Source organism: Phoenix dactylifera, chromosome 14 (assembly GCF_009389715.1).
Source record: "Phoenix dactylifera cultivar Barhee BC4 chromosome 14, palm_55x_up_171113_PBpolish2nd_filt_p, whole genome shotgun sequence".
Lineage (NCBI taxonomy): Eukaryota > Viridiplantae > Streptophyta > Magnoliopsida > Arecales > Arecaceae > Phoenix > Phoenix dactylifera.
Window position 1 is genome coordinate 3,204,772 of NC_052405.1, and position 19,148 is coordinate 3,223,919.

General features: G+C 40.8%; 3 protein-coding genes across 3 annotated transcripts; all 3 read left to right on the forward strand.

The window, feature by feature from the left end:
* Positions 1-398: 398 nt before the first annotated feature.
* LOC103719844 (glycine-rich cell wall structural protein 1.8-like) lies at positions 399-1,130 on the forward strand. The gene is made up of 2 exons (XM_008809270.4): positions 399-515; positions 608-1,130. Exons 1-2 carry the CDS (start codon positions 513-515, stop codon positions 965-967), a joined length of 363 nt encoding a protein of 120 aa, XP_008807492.2. The 5' UTR covers positions 399-512; the 3' UTR covers positions 968-1,130.
* A 2,487-nt stretch (positions 1,131-3,617) lies between these two features.
* Positions 3,618-5,091, forward strand: LOC103719845 (keratin, type I cytoskeletal 10). Its single transcript, XM_039133926.1, has 4 exons — positions 3,618-3,755; positions 3,994-4,080; positions 4,159-4,664; positions 4,778-5,091. Exons 1-4 carry the CDS (start codon positions 3,618-3,620, stop codon positions 4,863-4,865), a joined length of 819 nt encoding a protein of 272 aa, XP_038989854.1. The 3' UTR covers positions 4,866-5,091.
* An 8,133-nt stretch (positions 5,092-13,224) lies between these two features.
* On the forward strand, positions 13,225-14,184 carry LOC103719847 (keratin, type I cytoskeletal 9-like). The gene is made up of 2 exons (XM_008809276.4): positions 13,225-13,463; positions 13,555-14,184. The coding sequence occupies exons 1-2, from the start codon at positions 13,461-13,463 to the stop codon at positions 14,011-14,013; spliced, it is 462 nt and encodes a 153-aa protein (XP_008807498.3). The 5' UTR covers positions 13,225-13,460; the 3' UTR covers positions 14,014-14,184.
* The last annotated feature ends 4,964 nt before the right edge of the window (positions 14,185-19,148 follow it).

Here is a 19,148-nt window from a genome sequence, read left to right on the forward strand (position 1 = left end):
AATAGAATTCTAGCCAGCAAAACTAGGATTTCCCGGAACAACGAAAATGAAAGATTTATGTAGAAGAAGTTATATCATTCTGTGAAGGAAATTGGCAATTTATAACTCTGAAATAAACTCTGAACCAACACAACCTTTGGAATAGTGCATGTTCAAAACATAACTGCTAGTGCAGTTATTTTGTGCAAAACGGATAAGAACTGCCAATATAAATTTTATTTTACACGTGCCAAGTGCCAATCTTTGATAAATTAATATTGGTTTTTCCTTCACAACTTTCCACCAAAAAGTTACTTTAACATGTGTAGGATATGAATGCTTATTAAACTATCTAAAAAATTCTACACAAGTAATGTGGGACTAAAACCTCTCTCAACATTATAAATTATTAAAGGAAGGAGACTTCCAACAACGGCAAGCGTGTATAAATTTACAGCCGAAACCCGGTGCAACATTACAGGCATCCCCATGCTCGGAGATACAGAACTTCGTGCAATCTCGTAAAAGAAAAGATGGTTAGCCTATCCGTCGTCTCTTTCACGTACGATGCTAGGGTTTCAGCTGCAAATTAATATTCTTAATCTGTGCGGTTGTTTTTTGGCGACAGACGCAGCCGTACTATCGAGACAACATTGGCGCCTCGTATGACGGCGGGGGCGGCAGCTGGAACACTGGTGCGGCCTTTGCGTCCGGCTTCAGGGGCGGGTTCAACACCGGCGCCGAATACCGGCACGGTGCAGGAGGCTGCTTCAACACGGGCGCGGCCTATGATGGCTCTGATGTCTGGGGCGGCAACAACCTTGGAGCCCGCTATGCTGACGGCTCACGCGGCGGCGGCGGCAACATCGGCGCCGCCTACAGCGGTGGCGCAACTGGCGGCGGCAATGTCGGTGCCTGCTACGGAGGCAATCCTGGCCGTCTTGGTGCTGGCTGCGGCGGTGAACGGAACCCCTGTCAGGGCTGGTGAGGCAGTCTGGAACGGCGTTGTCGGATCCAACCATCTCGACCGACGGGCCTCCCGCTATCAGATAAACCTTGAGCCACCGTGTATTATGATTCCATAGTTATGTATCCATGCTTGCTATTGGCCCATAAATAAGGCTCTTCCTAAAGTTCGTTTTCTCCGCTCACTCTCTCGCCCAACTTTTTTTTTTCTTCTTTTTTTGGGTGCAACACTCTCTCGCTTATGAATTGATTTGGAGCCTTGGAGGTACGTAGGCGCTCGGGTGCTCCCGCTACTATCAGATAAACCTTAGAAACATTACCATTTCTATCAAATCTTAATCCTATTCTTAGCTCGAATCCAAGCCAATTAGATGAGGTGCCTCGGATTTACTGAAGATGGGCAATCCTAGGAGGCAATGGCAGAGGTAGAAAAACTACTACAAATAAACCATGATTGGTGATTAAGTTTGACATACTAACCATTACAGCTCATAATCATGCACAATCTTGCCTATTATAGTATATGTGATTTTGAAAATCACAACAACCAAATATTGCATTCACAATCTTGGTATATCAGCTCAGATCAATTTCCAAAAATTATTAGATCTGATTGTTATATTCAAATTTAGTATTTGTATCAAATCATCGAATTTTGCTATTATATTATACTATATCTGGTCTCTAGTATATTTTCCATAATTATGAAACTTTATTGTTGTATTCTATTATATATATGGGGGCTCAACTTGTATATAAAGCACATCGGATGCTTCTGAGTAAAAGTTTGCACTAGAAGTGGCCCATCGCTGGCAGCTATGCCCTGACTTGTTGCATGTTTGTTTATTAAGAAGCTATGGATCGTGGTTCAACCTTTCGCGCAAAAGGAGGAATCCACCATTGGATCATCCAATGCACATCTCAAAGCGCTCCAAATGTCGTCTCAACCTGCAGAGCCATCAAATGTGAGCGGTCGATTCGAGCGAACGAAGGTGAATTCTGCTCTCGCGCCTAGGATACGACAACGATGCAGAAGCTACTAATGGGAGCATGAGGTGGTGAGACTGTAAAATAAATCCTCCAATAAGAAAAAAAAATACAGCTCATTGTGATTCAGCCAATATAAATTAAGGTGTAAGTTTTAGTTAGATTGGGTCCACTGTTGAGTTGCGGACCAGTCCAACCAATAACAACTCTGTATAAAGAGTAATGTCCCAGAAGCCAGCCTGTCTAAACAATATATCAAGTCCTGTTTGACGGAGGCTAATCTATTTAATTCTTTCAATATTTGGGGGCCCCCAGGCAAGGAGAGAGAAGTTTAAGCTAAATGAAAGAAGGCAACTTTGCTTGCCCCTTAATATTCATTCCAAACTTTGAGAACACCCAAACAAAGGATATATGTAAATTGAACGTCCCTTGTATTTTTCGAGCAAGGTTAATTTTGGCAGGATCAGAAGTTTAATTGTAAATATATGAGCCAAACTTTTGTTTGCTCTGGTTGGGACTGAGCTCCACGAGACTAGCTGTTAGCCTTGATGGGGTTGGCTATGGTGCTATCTTACGGAAATTCAGACTTGATTTAGGTTAGGTATGTTGCTCAGCCATCAACCTCATATATGGTTACTGGTTAGCATTGTTTTTTTCAACCAAAGCCCGATCTAGATTAAATTTATGCGGCCCCAACACCAACCAGATTACCGCTTCATTGGGTCCAATCTAGGTCTTAGCCCAGCCCTGGTGGCTAGCTGAAATTAAATGCATGCAGATGAAGATTTGTGTGGATAGGAGGTGGAGATTGTAAAATAATGGCCACACATATCCAAAAAAAATAAGTAAAATAGTTGCCACCATTTGGTTAATAACATTTTTGTCACGAGAAAAAGACCTATATATTGTCTGAATATAGATCCTATTACAATAGTTTCTTTTGGAATCAAATCTCTACTGACAATGCCGTAATTGGATAGTTGTTCTCCTTTTCTTTAACCATCACAGCATAAAACAGATATAAAAATATTATTTTACTTTCAAAATATGCAAGATAATAAAAATACATAGGTTAACATAACAAATAATACATATATTGAGATATTAGCTAATTCAAGTAAATATAAATAGACTATCTTTTGGCTTTTTAATATCGGAAAATTTGTTCCGCATATATTTTGAGATTTGGTTTTGATTTAACAACTATCTTTGGGTGCGTCTTTGCATACATCGTAGTGCCAATATCAAGATTCAATTGGTGACTGACAAATGTGCAAGAAAATAAAATATTGAGGGTGGCCGCCTGGCACATGGTTATCACATGCCCAAAAAAATATAGAGTTAATTCCTTCTCCTCCTCCTCCATTCAAATATAGCTGAGAAATATTTTTAAAAAAGCAAACAATAATGGTACCGCCACCAAATATATTTTTTTTCCGGCGAACCAATATATATAATTAAATTTAGGAGGAGAGATGCACCCACTTAGCTATACCGGCCTTTAGATTTTTTTTTTTTAACCTAAAACGTTGTCTTAAGTTTTTTAAACTTCGAATAGATGAATTATGTTTTGTCACAAACTTATTAATAAATGACACCATCTTTACACGGCATAATTTTCTTTTGAGAAGCTCTCGTGAGCTCCCACCGTGAACCAACTGCTAGCAGTGCATATGCAATCTCTAATGAAATCCGCTGCGAAAGCTGCTGCCGGCTGGATTCGGCATGGGCAGTCAAAGCATCTCTCGCTCGCGTGGGCCCTGGACAAAGCATCGGCGAACCACTGCCATAGGAAACAAACATATCCAAAATTCGATCGCTGGGTAAGGAATCGAGCCATCCACCTGCCATTCCCTCCTGCGAATTAGCATCTCGGGGAAAGAAAAATTTAGCATCTTGTTCGCTATCCATCTTTCGCATGTTTCCCTTCCGTGTCTTTTACGCATTGACCTGCCGTCAACCACCATCCAGATATCAATGGGATCTGGTTCTGTTCCTACTGGGATCGATGGCATGTATAAATGGACCGGCCAAACCCTGGAAGCGTTTTGAGACGAACAGAGATCTCGCAGTGAGTCAAAACTCGTCCGACAAATTCAGACAAGATGGTTAGCCTGCCGTATCTCCCCCTCTCTCGCGTTCCGACCGGTGAATTAATTGCGCTGATCTGATTTTTAACTGTGAATTGTTGCTGCTAACCTTTATGTCATCTGTTTTCGTCTGCAGCCACACTGGGGTGGTCTTGATAACTATGGCTTGGGTGGCTGCGCCAACGCCGGATTCCACAACTTTGATGGTTGCGACGGATGTGGTCGGCGAGGCGGCGGCAACGCGGGCGCCATCTACCACCCCGGCACAAGGGGCGGCGGCAACGTGGGCGCCATCTACTACCCCGGCACAAGGGGCGGCGGCAACGCGGGCGCCATCTACCACCCCGGCACAAGGGGCGGCGGCAACGCGGGCGCCATCTACCACCCCGGCACAAGGGGCGGCGGCAACGCGGGTGCCATCTACCACCCCGGCACAAGCGGCGGCGGCAACGTGGGCGGCATCCGTGGACATGGCAACATTACTATTATCAATAATTACAACGGCGGGAAATTAAGCCGCCCGGTTACACGGATTAACCCCCCTTGCGATGAGGATGAGGATGAGGAAGAGGAGGATGAGGAAGAGGAGGAGGAGGAGGAGGATGAGAGTGATGACGACGAGAATAATAACGAAGATGATGGGTATTAACCGAACTTCAGTCAACTTTTTTTATGCATTTCAGATGTCGATAATTGTTACTCGGATTTGGCTATGCTTATCTGTTACTTATTCTGTGTTTTGTTTCTACTTTGAGGAGGAGAAGTGCAATAGAGAGATTCAGGTCTCTTGAACGTGTATGCATGCAGCTTCACGCAGCAAGGCTCAGACAAACTTGGAATTGAGTCTTCCTTCTAGGGCTCTTGTTCGATCCAGCCAAGGCTGCTTGGTAATTTGACATTGTGACTCGGTGTGTTCGTGGTATCCTTGTGGTTGTTTCTTGAATTCCATGTCATGTGAACTTGGTATCATGCATCAGGTATCTATCTGATTATGTCAACGCCCATATGAAAAAGTGCAGCAGATAAATACTTAATATATGCATCTTTTGGAGTGATGTTGCATTGAAAATGATCCTGGTGTGTGTTCCTCTCATGCGAAATGGCATTTTCCCTATGGTTGGAAACGTTGTGTTGCTAATGGAGAGCTAGTCGACATACTCCCATATCGGCTGATGATAGAGAGCTCGCTCCAATTTGACTGACAGTAACACTAGTTCGAACTCAGCAAGATAAATCCAAAACATAGATGTTGCCAATCACTGGGTTCTCTAGTTCTATCAGCTATGGTCAACATATGTAGTCATTTTAGAAATTAAGAGTAGTTAAAATACAAAGATACTAATTGAAGTCACCAATCACTGGGTTGAAATATTCTGTTAACCATTCAAATCAATCCAGAACAGAGCCAAACCCTATAATGAATTGCCAGTGTCTCTGATCATAGCATGATCATACAATTACTACTATTTGTCTTTGTTTTGGTAATCATTAGTACCTTTGTTTCCCTAGGCCAAGCCAAACATCCAACCTAAAGATTTCAGGACACAAATCTCATGACAAGAGCAAGAAAACCATTATAGAAAAATAAATGTAAAAGGAAAAGAGATACTTTCAGAGGAAGAGATGCATGCCATTATAGAAAAATTACCATTTCTATCAAACCTTAATCCTATTCTTAGCTCGAATCCTAGCCAATTAGATGAGGTGCCTAACCTGGAGAAAGAGGTGATGGTGGCCTCATTTTCAGAGGATGAGGAGAGTAGAAACAGGATGTTGCTCATGGCAAGGGACTTGGGAATGGTGATGGTGGTGGAGAGACCTGGAAGGGGCAATCACAGGAGGCAATGGTAAAGGTAGAATAACTACTACAAGTAAACCACTATTAGTGATTAGGTTTGACATACTAACTATTATAGCTCAGAATCATGTACAATCTCGCCAATTATAGTATATATGATTTTGGATATCACAGATGCCACATATTGCATGCATAATTTTAGGATATCAGCTCATATCAATCTTCAAAAATTATGGGATCTGATTGCCATATTCAAATTTAGTATTTGTATCCAATTATAGGATTTTACTATTGTATTATATTTTACGTAGTCCCTTGTATCTTTCTCTTAATCATAAAATTTAGTATTTATACTATATATAGAGGCTCAACTTTTATATAAAGCACATCAATGCTATGAACAGCACAAACAATTCAAATCATATTTTCAATACAAATTTCTCATGGTATCAAAGGGGTTTTTTTCTTAATCAGTCAACCCCTCTTTTTTGTTCTCCTATCATCCTCTTAGTGTTTGTTTTTCTTGGCCCTCTATTCTCCATTTGATAATCATGGCCTATTCTACTATTATTTTCAATTCTAGTGTTGATATAACATCACCGTTCTTTCTCCACCACACAAATAATCCAGGCATGGTTCTGATCTGTCAAGTTCTCACTGGTGACAATTATGCTCTATGGAGGCGTGCCATAAAGACTGCTCTCTTAGCTAAAAATAAATTTGGCTTTATTAATGGCTTGCTTGAGAAGCCTGACAAAAGTTCAACAACACTTGATGGATGGCAACATCTTGTGATAATGAGATGAAATTCGTGGATCATCAATTGTATACTTATCTTGGTTCTTTAAGAATTATTCGTCAAACATCTTATGTTGGCATGCCACAACAAAATAGTGTAGTTGAGTGCAAGACACCTCCTTGAAGTAGCCCGAGTATTACATTTTCAAACCAACCTACCAATCCAATTTTGGGGTGAGTATGTTTTAATTGTCGCTTATCTTATTAACCAACTTTCTTTTTCTATTTTAGGTGGTAAATCTTCTCATGAAATATTTTTTGATAACAAAATTCTCTTACCACCATTTACGTACCTTTGGATGTCTTTATTTTATTCATAACCAAGCCAAAAATAAATTTGGATCTCGTGCATATAACTGTATTTTTGTATGATATCTCTATGGCCAAAAAGGCTACTGTGTGTATGACCTACTTAAAAAAATATTTATCAGAAGAGATGTTATTTTTCATGAATCGGTTTTTCCATTTGCCAATACATCTCATATTTCTCCTTCTTCCTAATCACCAATTCTTTCTCACAATACTGATAATAGTGATGAACCCCTCCTCTCTACTCCTTCAATTGATCTTCCATCTTGACTTACTCGGCCTTCTTCTAGTTCTAATTAATAATCCATCAAACCAATTAATCTTTTTGAAACATCCGTCGATCCACATCCAAAATGCTCCACAAAGATCTGATGTCCTCTCCAATAGCTTCAAAATTTTCAATGCTCTCAAGTTTAATCCTTTTCTTTCTTATACCAAAACAACATCATAATAGGTACTAAGTATTTACTCCAAAATTATCTTTTTTCTGATAAATTCTCTAGCTCTCACCATGCTTTTTTAGCTTCTATTTTCTCTTTCTCAGAATTCCAAGTTCTTTTCCTCAATAATAAAACATGCTCACTTGCGTGATGCTATGGCCGACAAAATTAAGGCCTTAGAATTTAATCACACTAGGACTGTGATGCCACTTTCACCAGGCAAACATGCCATCGGAAAGATCAAAAAAAAGTCTGATGGTAGTATTGAACGGTATAAAGCAAGGTTTGTTGCTAAAGACTACACTCAAGTTGAAGGCCTAAATTACCATGAAACATTCGCTCTTGTTGCCAAATTGGTCATGGTTTGTTATTTTATTTCCATTGCAGCAGCCAAACAATGGCATCTATATCAGCTTGATGTCAATAATACCTTCCTCCATAGTGATTTACGTGAAGAAGTTTACATGTAACGGCCACCAAATTTTTCTCAAAAGAAAGAAAAAGAAGAACAATTAGTCTGTCGCCTCAACAAAATCTTATATGGTCTTAAACAAGCCTCCCGTAAGTGGCATTCCAAATTCTCCAATACACTACTTCAGGCTGGTTTCACTCAATTAGTTGCCGATTCACTCTTTACCCCAATCCAAAGGCAACATTACTATTATGCTTGTTTATGTTGATAGTGAACCTTCTTCCATTGCTTTCACTAAATTTTTTCTCCAAGATCAATTTCGAATTAAAGATCTTGGCATACTTAAATACCTTCTGGATATTGAAGTTGCATGCTCTAGTAAAAATATTTTTCTTTCTTAATAGAAATATGCCTTAGATATTCATAAAGATATACCTGTTCTAGGTGCTAAACCAGCACACACCCCAATGAAGCAAAATTTAAAGTTATCACCTAATGTTGGAGAACCTTTGTATAACCCTAGACCATACAAACGCTTGATAGGTTATTTGATCTATCTCACAATCACTAATCTAGACATTACCTTTACTATCAATCTTCTTAGTTAGTTTATGCAGGCACCACGCCAACTCTATATGGATGCTGCTTTTCAAGTTTAAAGATACCTCAAATCATGCTCTGGCTTTGGTATCCTTATGCATGCTTCGAACAACTTTCATCTTAGTACTTATTGTGATGTTGATTGAGTGAGTTGTTCCATTACTCGCCATTTTGTTATAGAGTATTGCAAGTTTCTTGGTAATAGTCCTATCTCATGGCGCATAAAGAAACAAAGTGTTATTTCTCGCTCCACTGCTGGAGCTGAGTATCGATCTATAGCCTCCACTGCTTGTAAATTAGTCTGGCTCAAAACTCTACTCTTTGACTTGGCTATTCACCACCCTGAACCTATGTCTCTCTATTATGATAACCAAGCAACACTTTGTATTGTTGCCATCCCTGTATCCCATAAGCGGGCAAAACATATCGGAATAGATTATCATATTGTGCAAAAAAAAATTACAGGCAGACACAATGCAGACCAAGTTTCTTCCAAGTGACAACCTGCATGCTGATATTTTTACCAAGGCTTTGGACCGTGATTAGTTTTTTTATGTACTATGCAAGTTCAGTATTACAGATCTACATGCACCAACTTGAGAAAGAGTATTACAACTCAGAATAATGCACAATCTCGCCGGATATCACGGTTTCTATATATTGCATACACAATTTTAGTGTCAATCTTCAAAAATTATGAAATTTGATTATCATATTCAAATTTAGTATTTATATCAAATCATAGGATTTTGCCTTTGTATTATATTATATCTAGTCCCTAGTATCTTTTTTATAATCATGATATTTTATTATTGTATTTTACTATACGTTGGGGCTCAACTTAAATATAAAGTATATTAGTGCTATATAGAGCACAAGCAATTCGAATTATAATTTCAATACAAATTTTTTACCGAAGATTGGGAGTTGAAGGAGGAAGAAAATATCCAAGATAACATAACACTGTATTATTGCATTCATGACGTAAGATAACATTCAAATTGCTTACCCATTAAGCAACTGTCTTGTTGTTTAGATGAGAAGCATTTAACTAGTGGATGCACGTGTCTCTGGATGGATAAAACAAAGAGCAGAAAAAACATACCGGAGTCACGGCAAAAAAAGAAAAATAAAAAGAGTTCGAGACTTTTGAAGCACTTGAAAGATTTAAAAACTTTTGACCAAAAAACAAAGATTTAAAAACTAGAAACAAAAACGTTTAAAGAAGAAGGGTGGTGGGGGAATCGCAGAAAGGCTGAGACCGGGAAGAAAGAAAGCGAGTTATACGTTTTGTCAAAAAAAAAAAAAAAAAAAAAAGCGGATACACTCAGAGAGTTTTTTTCTCTCTCTCTCCATGTGGCAAAAGTTGGAGCGGAAAGATATGTAGGGCTCCGGTGGAGTGGAAGTAGGGGAAAATAGTTTAATGGAGCCGAAAGGAATGACTTAGGCCTTTTGTTCCATTTCCCGAACCGGGGCTCGAAGCTGGCGGTTCCGGAGAGGTAAGGAATTTGTTTATTAAAGCGCTATCTATATCTAGGGTCCGTATTACTCCAGGAGTAACAAGCACGGGCCTCAGGCGGAGTTGAAGTAGGGGCAAAACTTGGCTTGCCTTGCTCCTCGCTTCTCCATTTCCTTCCTACAAACCGGGCAAGCCCTCCCTGGAAACAACTTAGTCGGAGACAGAAACATCCCAGCAACTCGGAAAATATGGTCAGCCCGACGTCCTCGTCATTCATTCAGATTCAGACCCATCCTCGCACCCATCTGCAAGTTTTTGATCGATCCATTAATTAATGAGCTTGCGTCATGTTAATTATCTGGCAGGGGAACCGGCATGGTGGCATGATCGGTGGCATCTTCGAGCCCGGGGAGGAAGGCGGCGGCAGGGTCGGCCGCATCTATAGATCCGGCGAGCGTGGTGGCGGCAACGTCGGCGCCGTCTACAGACCCGGCGCCAGAGGTGGCGGCAACGTGGGCGCAGTCTACGGACCTGGCTCAAGCGGCGGGGGCAACGTCGGCGCCATCTATGGAAGTGGGCCGGGCGGGGGAGACGGGCGGCAGCGTGACGGATGTCTCCAATGGTTCCGCACCTTGTTTGCGAGGTGACCGGTTGTGAAGGAGAAGACAACGTTGGCAAATCTGCCACCTATGAGATCCATCCTGCACCCATTATATCATACAAATCTTGTGCTACCGAGCCTGATAGAAAAATTACTGTCGTGAATATAGGGGCACAACGTACCAGGGAGTAGAGTGTCTTCTCTCTTCAAATAAGAAACTATGCTCCCACAATGCAAATTATGCTATTGCTCTTTTTTTTTTATGGAAAAAATATAAAATACCATCGAATATTGAAGAAGCAAGACAAGTAAGCTATGGATTGATGGCTGCTCCATCTCCCGTATTCAAAATGTGGCCGGGGGTCGACCGGTGCTAATTAACATGACATTCCCAGAATGGCCAATCTCGTATGCTCATCTAATCCCAGTGCATCATCGCACTATCTCTATGGAAGTCACTTTGAGGACTAGACTTAGCATGGTTGAATGCACGGGGTGAAATTATTTTCCTTTCTTTATTTTCTATTAAAAAATTATCAATCTTTACTTAATTTATTGAGAAAATAAATTTACAATGATATAGGACAGACTGAAATTCATGTTATTGATACCTCTAATCACTTCATCAACTTAATCAGCTGGCAACCGTAATGAAAAAATGATATTTAAATAGATAAGAAGAACGCCAGTTTCTTCGTTCGCGCACCAGCATCAGTCCTCGTTTTCCAGGGCTCCCCCTTACTAAGATCTAGCCTAAGATGGAGCTCCATGACATCGGGATGTTTAATTTCTATCCATTTCTTTTCGAGCAAAAGAATATAAAGGGCATGTCGGTCCGTACTTTTTTTAATAAGAGAATCAAGATATTCTATGCGACAATAATAAAAGTCGACGATGCCTTGTCAAGAACAGCTTATTGCTGCTTGACGGCCCCATATAAGATTCCCAACTCCATTTCTATCATGGCTGACGCGGACAGGAGATAAGCATCCATTAAAAATTGATCCCAAGAATAAGATTCCACAATGGCAGAAGGAGATAAGCATCTTGCTTTCATCTCGTTAAAGATTTATCAGAAGAATAAGGATCCGCAATATACTTATTTTATTGGGCGTGCTGTCAGGCTGATCTAGGATCTGGATTGAAAACCAGTGCACTTCCTCTCCAAACCACTACAGGCCATGCACTTGGATAGCTAGCTTTTGAGGAAACGTAGTTGTAAGATGCTGCAAGTTTTCTTCCAAGACTTATTTTCTCCGGAAAATGAAAAACATCTTACAGATCACTAATCGTCGGTCGTTATTTTTTTCACTTCTGGATCTTTGGAACGCATATATATGCAATAGATTTTATTCACTAACATCACCCTAGCTCCTTGCCCGGCTGGTGCGATCACCGTACGTCCTTGCTCTCGACTATATATCTTCCAATATGGATCGACTTCCACGAGATGAGTTCAGGACGGATTATTACTCATTCAAGATAACGTAGGTGTGGAGTATTATTACATAATTTTTGCTTTGTTGTGCATTACGTACTAAAATTCTGCACTAACAAACATGTAGGACGTAAGATTCAATTTCAAGAGATTCGCGAGTCATGCTTGGATAAAAAGGCAATCCACCTCGATCGGGACTTTTCTTGCATTGCGAATCTATGAAATGCTGCATCAAACTTGCATGCAGGATTTGCTGCACCTTTGATGAAGCTGTGTAGGGTACCATGCCTCTTTTCTTTAATTTGATGTTGCTTAAGTGGGTGTTACAGAAGGGAACAGGTGCATGACTATAGCATCAAGATCACCAGAAGTCAACTTCAGACAATGTCATTTTAGAGGCTACAAGTCAACTTTACTATGAAATGGTTTGGGCAGCTGTGCCTGCTTCAATAGAGTTGTGCTTTTATTTAGAGACTATTTGGAGGAAGCACTGCAACTCAAGCTTCATTGAATATAAGTTGCAGTGATTCATAAGAAAGCTCACTTCTTATGTATGGAGGATGGATTAGAAAAAGGGCACATATTTGACAAACTATTTCGTCAAACATCTTGTGAGTACCAAATTAAAATACTCGATGTTCATGGAGATAATAAACATGTTTTGGATAAAGAGGCAGTAAAACTGACTCAATCTGCATGCAGAGTCTCCTCATTTATGCTGATTGAGCTTAACTCAATTCACAGTGGTTAATTCCTGATGTCGAAACCGAATCATTTAAAATGAAATGGATTATTGCTAGATTAATTATTATATCATGTTTGATGTAAACATGCTTTAAAGCCTTTGCTATGTGTACACGAAAAATTCTCAAATCCACTAATACTCACCTAGCATTGTAATATTCAAACATCTTTTATGGATGGCATCAATTACCGAGTTGAGGATGTATCTTTCACGCGAAAGAAGGATTCATATTCTTTCGCACAAATCCAGTGTTGGATCATGTGATGGTGGCTCTGAAACTATGCATGTGGATGAGTGGAGGTTTTGGAGTGCTTAAAAATCTGTGGGGAGCATGATCCAACAATTCACCAGGCTAAAGAAGATCAAGCACTCTTTGACGCCAAAGATACAAATTATGGCGACTTGCTGGAACCCTCTCGTATCATGTACGGCGGTAGAGGGAATATTTTTTTTTGGTACATTGACGACTCACATACAATGGATACGAATGTGGCCCATAAAATCCGAAAAAAGCAGAAAATGCATAGGCCGGATGAAAAGCCATCCAACTCGCAGCACTTCTGTATACAGTCGAAGCCTGGAGGGAACTTTTTGAGCGCACCGAAGGGGCACTCATAGCATTACTTTTCTCTCTCCTTTTTTTTTCCCCAGCCTTTGAATCTTGTTGCTTTATCTTCGCTGTCGCGCGCTAATGGCGTTCGACATCATCCCCTTGCTTTAAACAGCTGGATTCGTACAGTCCCACCAGCAAGCGTAGATAAATTAGTGGTCAAGCCCGCAAGCAACTTCATAGCGATCCCTCAGAGAAGGAAACTTCCCACCAACCAAGCTAAAAAAAATGGTTAGCCCGACGTCCTTCTCATCGATGCCCATCGGCTAGTCTTTAATCAGTGAACTGTTCCTTATCCTCTGTTATTTATTTCGTCGAGCAGGGGAACCAGCACGGCGACATGGCGACCGGCGTTTCCAGGGTCGGCAGCCAAGGCGGCGGCGGCAGCGTTCGTGACATCTACGACTGGGAGGGGGAATGCAGCGGGATCTACAGATCCGGCGCTAGAGGGAGTCGCAATGTCGGCGCCAACCATGGACCGGGCTTGGGCGGCGGCGGCGGCAACGTTGGTGCCATCTATGGATCCGGCGCGGGAGGCGGAGGCAACGTAGGGAGCATCTACAGAGACGTCGAGGGGAGAGAGGGCAACGTCGCCGCCATCTACAGACACGCCGGCGCGGGAGGGGGCAGCAACCACAGAGCCGGCAGGAGCCTTCGCGGAAATATCGGAGCCATCTACGCACCTGGTGCGAGGAGCACCGGCGGCAACATTGATGAAATATTCTTACCCGGCCCAGGCAGCGGCGGCACCGTCGGCGGTAGCTCCAGAGATGGCGTGTGAGGCGACCGGAGACGAAAACGTCTTGGCAAAGCAGACAAGTATGGCTTCTTGGCCAGGCGGACTGGAGTTTTCAGCCTCATTCGTGTTTGCTCCAGATGTATATTGATCATTGCTGGACTGCTGCTTGTGCGTACCCATGCTTGATCGAATAAATCAAAGGTTTTCTCACTCTGTTTCCTCCCACTTCCACTCTTAATTTTTCTTTTTTCTTTTTTCTTTAATAATTTCTTCTGGATGGGATGGAGGCAGATCGGTCGGCCGTGATGCAAATAGTTCCAGCGGGACACGGCGTTTGGTTCACTTATTGACATGTACATGTTAGAATTTAGAAAATTAATTAATAGATATCAATCTATAATTTAGGACCACGTATCATTCACGGGGTTCATCTCAGCTCGAAATAAATGTTATACTAGAGTAGCTTCACGGTGGTGGCATATGAATAGTACCTAAATTTCATCTATGAGACAAAAAAAGAAAAAAGAAGAAGAAGAGAAATGCGATTTAGGTTCTCTCCAACAGGAACTTATATTTCCACTACATCTAAAGTATATATCCATGCGGCGCTTTAAGATCCTGACCGCGATCATCGTTAATTGAGTAAAAGAAGGTTTTATGTCTTTTTCAAACTCTTGACTCGACCTACGTACCTCGAAAGTTTTTTTCGTGCCAGTGTACTTCCCATCCTCCGGCAATTCTCGTGTTCCCTTGAGAACGCGGCTTTTAGCTTCCTCGCCAAAGTTTTTTTCGTGCCAGTGTACTTCCCATCCTCCGGCAATTCTCGTGTTCCCTTGAGAACGCGGCTTTTAGCTTCCTCGCCACGCATCTTGGTAGCTCTAGAATTTCATGGTCGCTGACCCCAACCTTCCCTAGCTGCCGCCAGTCACCATGGCTACTTCCAGACTACGGTCATGATCATTGATTTAGAGTGGTAATGCGTCCTTGACTATACTAATTAAGAGGCTCGTTGGCGTTTGCTAACAAGATGAAGGGATCGAGCGCCGACGGAGCCATTCCGGCCTTCGCTATGATAGCATGGATTGGGTTGCGCGGGACTGAGAGGGAAGGTGCAGATGAAGAGACGTGGGGTAGTGGTTGTAAGGATGGTTGGAGGAGGGAGCTGGACGGAGCAGCGCCACTTAAACGGTGGAGAGAGATAAGTCTCCATTCCATAGGGGATCTAAACTGCACATTTAAAGGTGGCGGATCCAGGATTGAAATGCATGCCCGAGGTGGTGTCCAAGTCCTTCATTGTTTGTCTGAAAGTATTTTGGAGCCAGAAGGTTTTAGAAGTCTCCTAGCCTAACTCTCTCGCTATATATATAGCCTAACTCCACTTCTATATTGAACATTAGGATGATTAATTTTGTCACTAATCTTGAAAATCTATTAGATCTTTTTGATTGCATGTCCATATTATCAGAAAGAGAATAACAAGGTTAAAGCATTTAATCTCTCCTTCCGAGCCCTTTTAAGAGAGTCATATTGCGGGTAAAAATATTAGCATGTTCAGTTCTATCCAACTTGAGTCTTAATCAGCACATAACTCGATCGCAAAAGAAATCTAAATTTATAGCTAAGAAAAAAAGAAAAAAGAAAGAAAAATCTTACGGCTAATTCCTTTTTGTGAGAGATGTGATGTTCGTTTAGGGAATACTCATCACCTATGGACTCCTTTGGGATTTGTATGGTCACCATCGCCGTTGGAGTATTGGGTATCCTCCGGCGCTCTCTGGATTCTGCTAGTCGTCTGCAACAAGCACCGCTATTCGGCTGAGCCATCCATCCGGCCAGAATTCTAATGATACACGACCATGCGTGTGGGCCCATTAGAAGTGCTGAAATGACCAGCTTTCGTATGGGCTTTCGCGGATGTGACGTGGGCCAAGGTCTGCTTGCGCCCATTCTGGCTTGAAATTTTGGACCCATTGATAATGACTAGTCCTAAAAATCACCTCATCAAGGGGAGAAGAGAGAACACAAGTAATCTTCACAATATTAACTCGATAATTTTAAAAATTTATTAGAAGGAGCATACACTTATGACACAGATTTTTGCCTTTTCTAGAAAGTATATGATAACGTTACTATTGCTTGTATATATCCTGAAAAATTGATAGAGTTTGGGCATATTTCTTTCAGTAAGCATGTCTTGGGCACGTAAGATTAATTATGCAAGACAGTTTTGCATTAGCAAAATAATAGACAATCAACAAAGTTGAAATATCGACTTGACATGAACTACCCCCACATCGATGATTGAGCAAAAACAAAAATGCAATGATCCATAAATTCTATAAGAAGAAAAGGCAATGCCTATGTATTATGGCTAAATATATTATGTGAGACGAGATTGAATGAAATTCAAAATTGTCAAGATGGATCGCGATTGAAATGCAGAGATTTGTAAAATGGAGGTGTAGAAAATTTCAAGCAATCACACACAAAATGAGATCATCATCTACCCTCCTGTTGACCAATTTTCCAAACCCGTGGTGTTTTTTGGACATTGTTTTCAATATTGTCATCATTTAAGGAAGTTAAGGTGCATGTATCTCCTAGACATACTCTTGAGAAATTGTAGACGGGATGAAAAGCATGTTCCTTAATAACCCCAATGCAAGCTTTGTCTTCTTCCAAATTGTAGACTATAGTATATGGTGTATCCAAATCCACTTTTCTTGTTAGAAATCCCTTCCACCCGTGCGACGTGCGTTGTAATGCTTTAACTAGTATAACGTTATACATGTTGTTGCATATCATTTATGTAGTTGAAAATGAGAATAGCATTCCTACTGGTGGATATAATTGGTAGCTAGGATCATTATTCTACAAGCAAGTTGTAGATATGTTCATTCTATATGATGAAAGAGAGAGCATGTCAACTATCAAGAGAATTTGCGACAAAGAGTAATATTAATAACCAATCAAGATGGACTTTGCCTGTCTGGAGGACTGCAATTAGCTCGATGACCAAAGAGAGAAGAAATTTGAAGTAAAAAGGGGGAAAGAGAAATTTGCTGGTAATGATGGCAAAAGTGATCATTACTTGACGCAGAGGTGCCGCTGCGGTCCAAATCTGCTCGAAAGCCTGGAGCTCATCAGTGAATATAATACAAATTCCATTAATGAAGTCTAAAATTTCTAATAAGCCACAAGCGTGTTTGGTTTCCCTAATCAATAGGTGATGAGGTTTAGTTTTTGTTTTTAATGATGTCAACGCAAACCATCATCCAAATTCCAAAGCGTAGGAAAAACTCCCGCGCCCACCGTCCCTCCCTCCCCACTCATCATTATTATTCCCACGGATTTGATGGGTGGAACCATCCTTTGCGCCAATCCAACGGCTATATATAAAGTATTTTTACGTTTCGGATAAAAGGAAGGAAAGAAAACCCACTCGAACCGTTGACTCCGTCGTAAAACCCCGTTTACCTCCCCGTTCCCAGCCGGCCCAAAAGCGCGCCCTCGCCCGTCACCTCGCGGACTTCGCCGGGCGTTCGAGGAGATTTCCGGTCATTGCATTTGATGACGAAAATGCCCTTATATCATGAAGAAAGTCCCCAAACGGAGGAGGAGTTCAAACGGCATTGGTGCCGGGTTAGCTCGCCCCGGTAAGCCGACCTTAATTCGAAGTTACTAATTTAACGGAACCTCTCGTGCCGAATGGACGGTTGGGATCCGAGCGTTAAGCGGAAGGCAATGCGATAAGGCTGGATGTGATTAAGAAACGCGTGATGGAGATTCGATTAGGAAACATGCGATCAAGATTTCCTCCTCGTTCGCAGAGGAATGGGCGCCCGTCGGTCACCAGATTTCGCTCCTTTTTTGTTGGTTCTTATGCCGGTTAGGGAGACACAAAGAACTTATTTCTAGAATTGACCGGATGGAGTCCAGTTTGCCTTCGGATCTCGCTTGATATACACGGATACACAAGTTCGAGAAGTAGATCCAGCTGAACCATATCTCATGCCATGAAACCGAACCGGTAATTAGGTGCAAATCAAGATCTGATTTTGTTGTGTTATGAATGAAACCAAACCGGTAATTAGGTTCCTTTTTTTGTATATTCTTGGGACATCTTTGTCGATTGTTGCCCATCAGAGTTGATGCTGTATTTTTGTTGCTACCTTTAAATAAAAAATTATATATGTATATGCATTATATGATTAAATAAGGGAGTAATATTCCGTTTTAGATTCTATCTGTTTATAATTAGAATTTTCTTAATTTCTCTCTCGACAAATATATGCCGAGAACAAAAAGAGAAAAAGTTAGATGTCTAATCTACGTGCATTCTCATTTATTTCTTCCACTCTTTTTTATTAACATAGTTTCTCGCGGACTCGTTGGATTGTTTTCGCATACTTTATCTCTCATATTTCTCGAATCATTTGAACTTTTTTAACATCATGAGATGCCAACAACAACTAGCTGGCATACATGATATAACGTATTTAGTTGCGGGAGGTCTAAGGTTTAAATCACAAGAATGTTCTTTTTACTTATCATATACGTGATCTAGTACGTGAACATTGCCATGTGCATGCAAATCAAAAATCAAATTCTGAAAAATTAAAAAGCTATATTGAAGTCCCATTCTCTTGAAATTTAGTTCTATTATTGTTGTTGCAATTTTTTTTTCCTATTGAATTACCATTGTTCACTTTGATTATGGATCTACTTTAATACCATGAATGCTGCAAACACTCCGACATCAATTATAGGCAATAGAAAGGTGATATATATTTCTTTTGCATGCTTTATATTGTGTTTTTTTTTTTTGGGGGGGGGGGGGAGGTGTGGTTGAACAAGGTTTTGATATAGTTTAGAAACTTTAAAATTATGTGGTCTCTGCATCAACTATTTCTTTTGCGTGCTTTATATTGTGAGCATTTTCTTTTTTTTTTTGGTTTTCGCAAAGAGAAAAAGTTTTGATATAGTTTAGAAACTTTAAAATTATTAGTCTCTGCATCAACTATTTCTTTTGCATGTTTTATATTGTAAGCATTTTCTTTTTTTTCTTTTGGTTTTCACAAAGAGAATAAGATTTTGATATAGTTTAGAAACTTTAAAATTATATGGTCTCTGTACTACATCAACCATTCACAATTGTATATTTCCGAAGAGTTGTC